We start from the raw sequence: 2,650 nt of genomic DNA on the forward strand, positions 1-2,650 counted from the left end.
GTGAGAATCTGTACATCAAGGCAATGTGATATTTAAAATAGAACAGCGGATTCTATTCTTGGCAGTTGGGATTACATTACAACAGTAAAATGTTATATCTGTAATACATACTGTATTATCATATACTGCTTGTAACATGATGATAGATAATGGTATGATTTCCTCATTGCCACTAATCATTGGTATTACCAGTAATTAGTGACAATTAAGAAATCATACCATGAAGTCTGGTATTGTCAATGTTTGCATTCTTCAACACTACTTCATCATGTACACCTAAAGTATATTAATGTACACCTACCACCAGCAGTATATAGTAATACAGCTTATCTGTTTAAATAGGATCTTTCTTTTTATATAGTACCTGTTGTACTGTCTCTTAGTTGATTTTATAATCATTAATTATGACACTCTCTCCCTTTCTCTACTTCCTTTCCTTGTCTTGTCTGACATTTATTTGTTACAACAATTAAAATAATCCATGACAAAAAATAATGCATAACAGCTATATCTCTAGTCTCTGCTATTAAAATTGAATAATTCACTACTCAAAATATTTAATTACAAAAACAATCACAAAAACACAATAAAATTGAATGATTATTAGTTATGACAAGGAGCTGGTAGTTTTTTACCATTAATCCTCCTCATAGCTTCACATGCCATCTTGAGAAGCTTAGATTTACATACATTGCAAGGATCTAAAAGATATACAAGTTATATGGAACAGTCGATACATGTACTATAGTCATACTTGGTGGCATATGATTCAGAGAAAATATATATGTCCCTGGTATGGTACTATTAAGCATCATAGTAGGGGCATCCATGACAGTAGTACCAAATGGAAAGAAAGTAGGATCAGGGGGTACATGTTCACCTTCAATAAATGAAGCTAATCCAGTATCAGCTGATGTAATGCTCACATTTACATAAAAAGGCAATACCAAATGTATTGCATCTACCAGATACAACTATTAACTGGAAGTTACTGCCCTAAAAATAATAAATAAAGTGATTAGAAAGTATAGCTAGCTATTATTAATAGTATTTCATGTATTAACTAATTAATAATACTAACTGAGTTTGAGCCAAACTTCAGATAATCTATCCATGTTGCTATTATTAATTGTGTAGGAGGAGATGTACTGCAGAAAGTATTAGGAAATTCTTCATTAATCTGATCCATAGCTCTCTTTACCAATACTTGATCAGTAGTAATCCTACCATATATCTTAGTATTTAAAAAATGACCAGTAAGTATCCGGAGCAAACTCAAAGAGATCCAATTAGCACCATTTTCCAATACCAAGCTCCCATCGCGATAAATCTATAAATATAAGGAAATGTTATAAACTCAATAAATTGTGTTACTAATAAAATGAAGAGATAATGGTTAGTGTACAATTGCACTACATTACAAACTAAAGCACTAATAGTGTGTGTGTGTGTGTGGCTATTAACTCTATAACTTGTTGCTGTAAGTCCAGCTGGACTAAGGATAACTAAATTATCAATTGGAGCCAGTAATGGTGTAGGCCGATACAAACCAGATCCAATGCTCATGGAGTCCCCATACTCTGTACCATATGGATACAAGTCAGAGAGCAATAGTCCATTTGTATAACATGTACTCAGTATAACCTGTAAAGATAGTACCATACACTATCACATATATTGTATCTTACTAGTATTGTTCTTCTTAGGACTACTGATCCCATTATTATTGATTTTAATTGTTTCTCTATTGTAATGAGTTCAGCTCCTACTGTCTACCACTTTTATATCATCATAGAAGCCACAAAGTATGTAATATACAGAAACCAGTGAAGGGCCGGGCCTTTGATGTGTAGACTTCTCCTCCAGCTGTGTCTTCACTGAGCTGGTCTCCTCCATTATTTCTGATAGTCTGGTCTCTAGTGACGGCATCCTTTTGGTCAGTTCCTTGATCCTCCCTCTCTCATTGGTGAGGTTATACTCTAAACTGTTGATACTGGACTCACGGGCATCAATAACACCATGAGCATTCTGTAGCAGTAATAATAATAATAAAATTAATAATAATAATAATAATAATAATAATAATAAATGAGGATAATAATAATAAAATTAATAATAATAATAATAATAAAATTGATAATGATAATAATGGAATTAAGTGAACATTTTAAAGATACATGCCTGCTTTATGTACACCATACACAGTACAAGAATTAAACTTTTGAGGGCCACAAGCAAGCTACACCTAATAATTTCATAGTGTTACATTTCATAAGTTTATTATGTTAAATTTTCCACATCCAATTTCAATCATGTGCATGTACATTTTTACTTATAGAGATAGCAATAGTAAAATTAAATTTGTATTTTTTGCTATATTTTTGATTTTACAAAAGTTTAGTCCTTCAAAACTATACAGGAAGTGTAAAATATGTGTATTTACATGTAGTACATGTACATGTTTTTCCCTCCCTCCAGGCTCCCTCCTTCTCTCTCTCTTACTTTCAGTTCCTCCATGATATCATCAATGGTCATGGTAAGGTCTTGTATCTTTTGTTCTCATCCTCCTATCCTAGACTTCCTCTCATTGATCGATATTAATCATGTCTATGACATTCACCATTCACCTAATTATAATGTAGGCCAGGCC

General features: G+C 32.5%; 1 protein-coding gene across 2 annotated transcripts; it reads right to left on the reverse strand.

Moving 5' to 3' along the window:
- Window positions 1–441: 441 nt before the first annotated feature.
- LOC109586010 (uncharacterized) lies at window positions 442–2,650 on the reverse strand. 2 transcript variants are annotated; one of them, XM_020002174.1, is made up of 6 exons: window positions 2,503–2,650; window positions 1,689–2,028; window positions 1,465–1,644; window positions 1,082–1,330; window positions 755–996; window positions 442–701 (listed from the first exon to the last, which is right to left on the reverse strand). In XM_020002174.1, exons 2-5 carry the CDS (start codon window positions 1,719–1,721, stop codon window positions 907–909), a joined length of 552 nt encoding a protein of 183 aa, XP_019857733.1. In that variant the 5' UTR covers window positions 1,722–2,028; window positions 2,503–2,650; the 3' UTR covers window positions 442–701; window positions 755–906. The 2 variants fall into 2 exon arrangements, 1 of the variants encoding a protein (XP_019857733.1); XR_002186774.1 differs by lacking the exon at window positions 1,465–1,644 and having other exon boundaries at window positions 2,503–2,649.

The sequence above is a fragment of the Amphimedon queenslandica genome, unplaced genomic scaffold (genome assembly GCF_000090795.2).
Source record: "Amphimedon queenslandica unplaced genomic scaffold, v1.1 AMPQUscaffold_12968, whole genome shotgun sequence".
In the NCBI taxonomy this organism is placed as follows: Eukaryota; Metazoa; Porifera; class Demospongiae; order Haplosclerida; family Niphatidae; genus Amphimedon; species Amphimedon queenslandica.

Excerpts from the sequence above, each read along its gene's own strand:
- LOC109586010 (XM_020002174.1), bottom strand. The coding sequence starts at position 1,721 with ATGGGATCAGTAGTCCTAAGAAGAACAATACTA. Across the intron at positions 1,645-1,688 it reads TCCTAAGAAGAACAATACTA|GTTATACTGAGTACATGTTA; the intron begins GTAAGATACAAT and ends CTATCTTTACAG. Across the intron at positions 1,331-1,464 it reads TTACAGCAACAAGTTATAGA|ATTTATCGCGATGGGAGCTT; the intron begins GTTAATAGCCAC and ends TTATATTTATAG.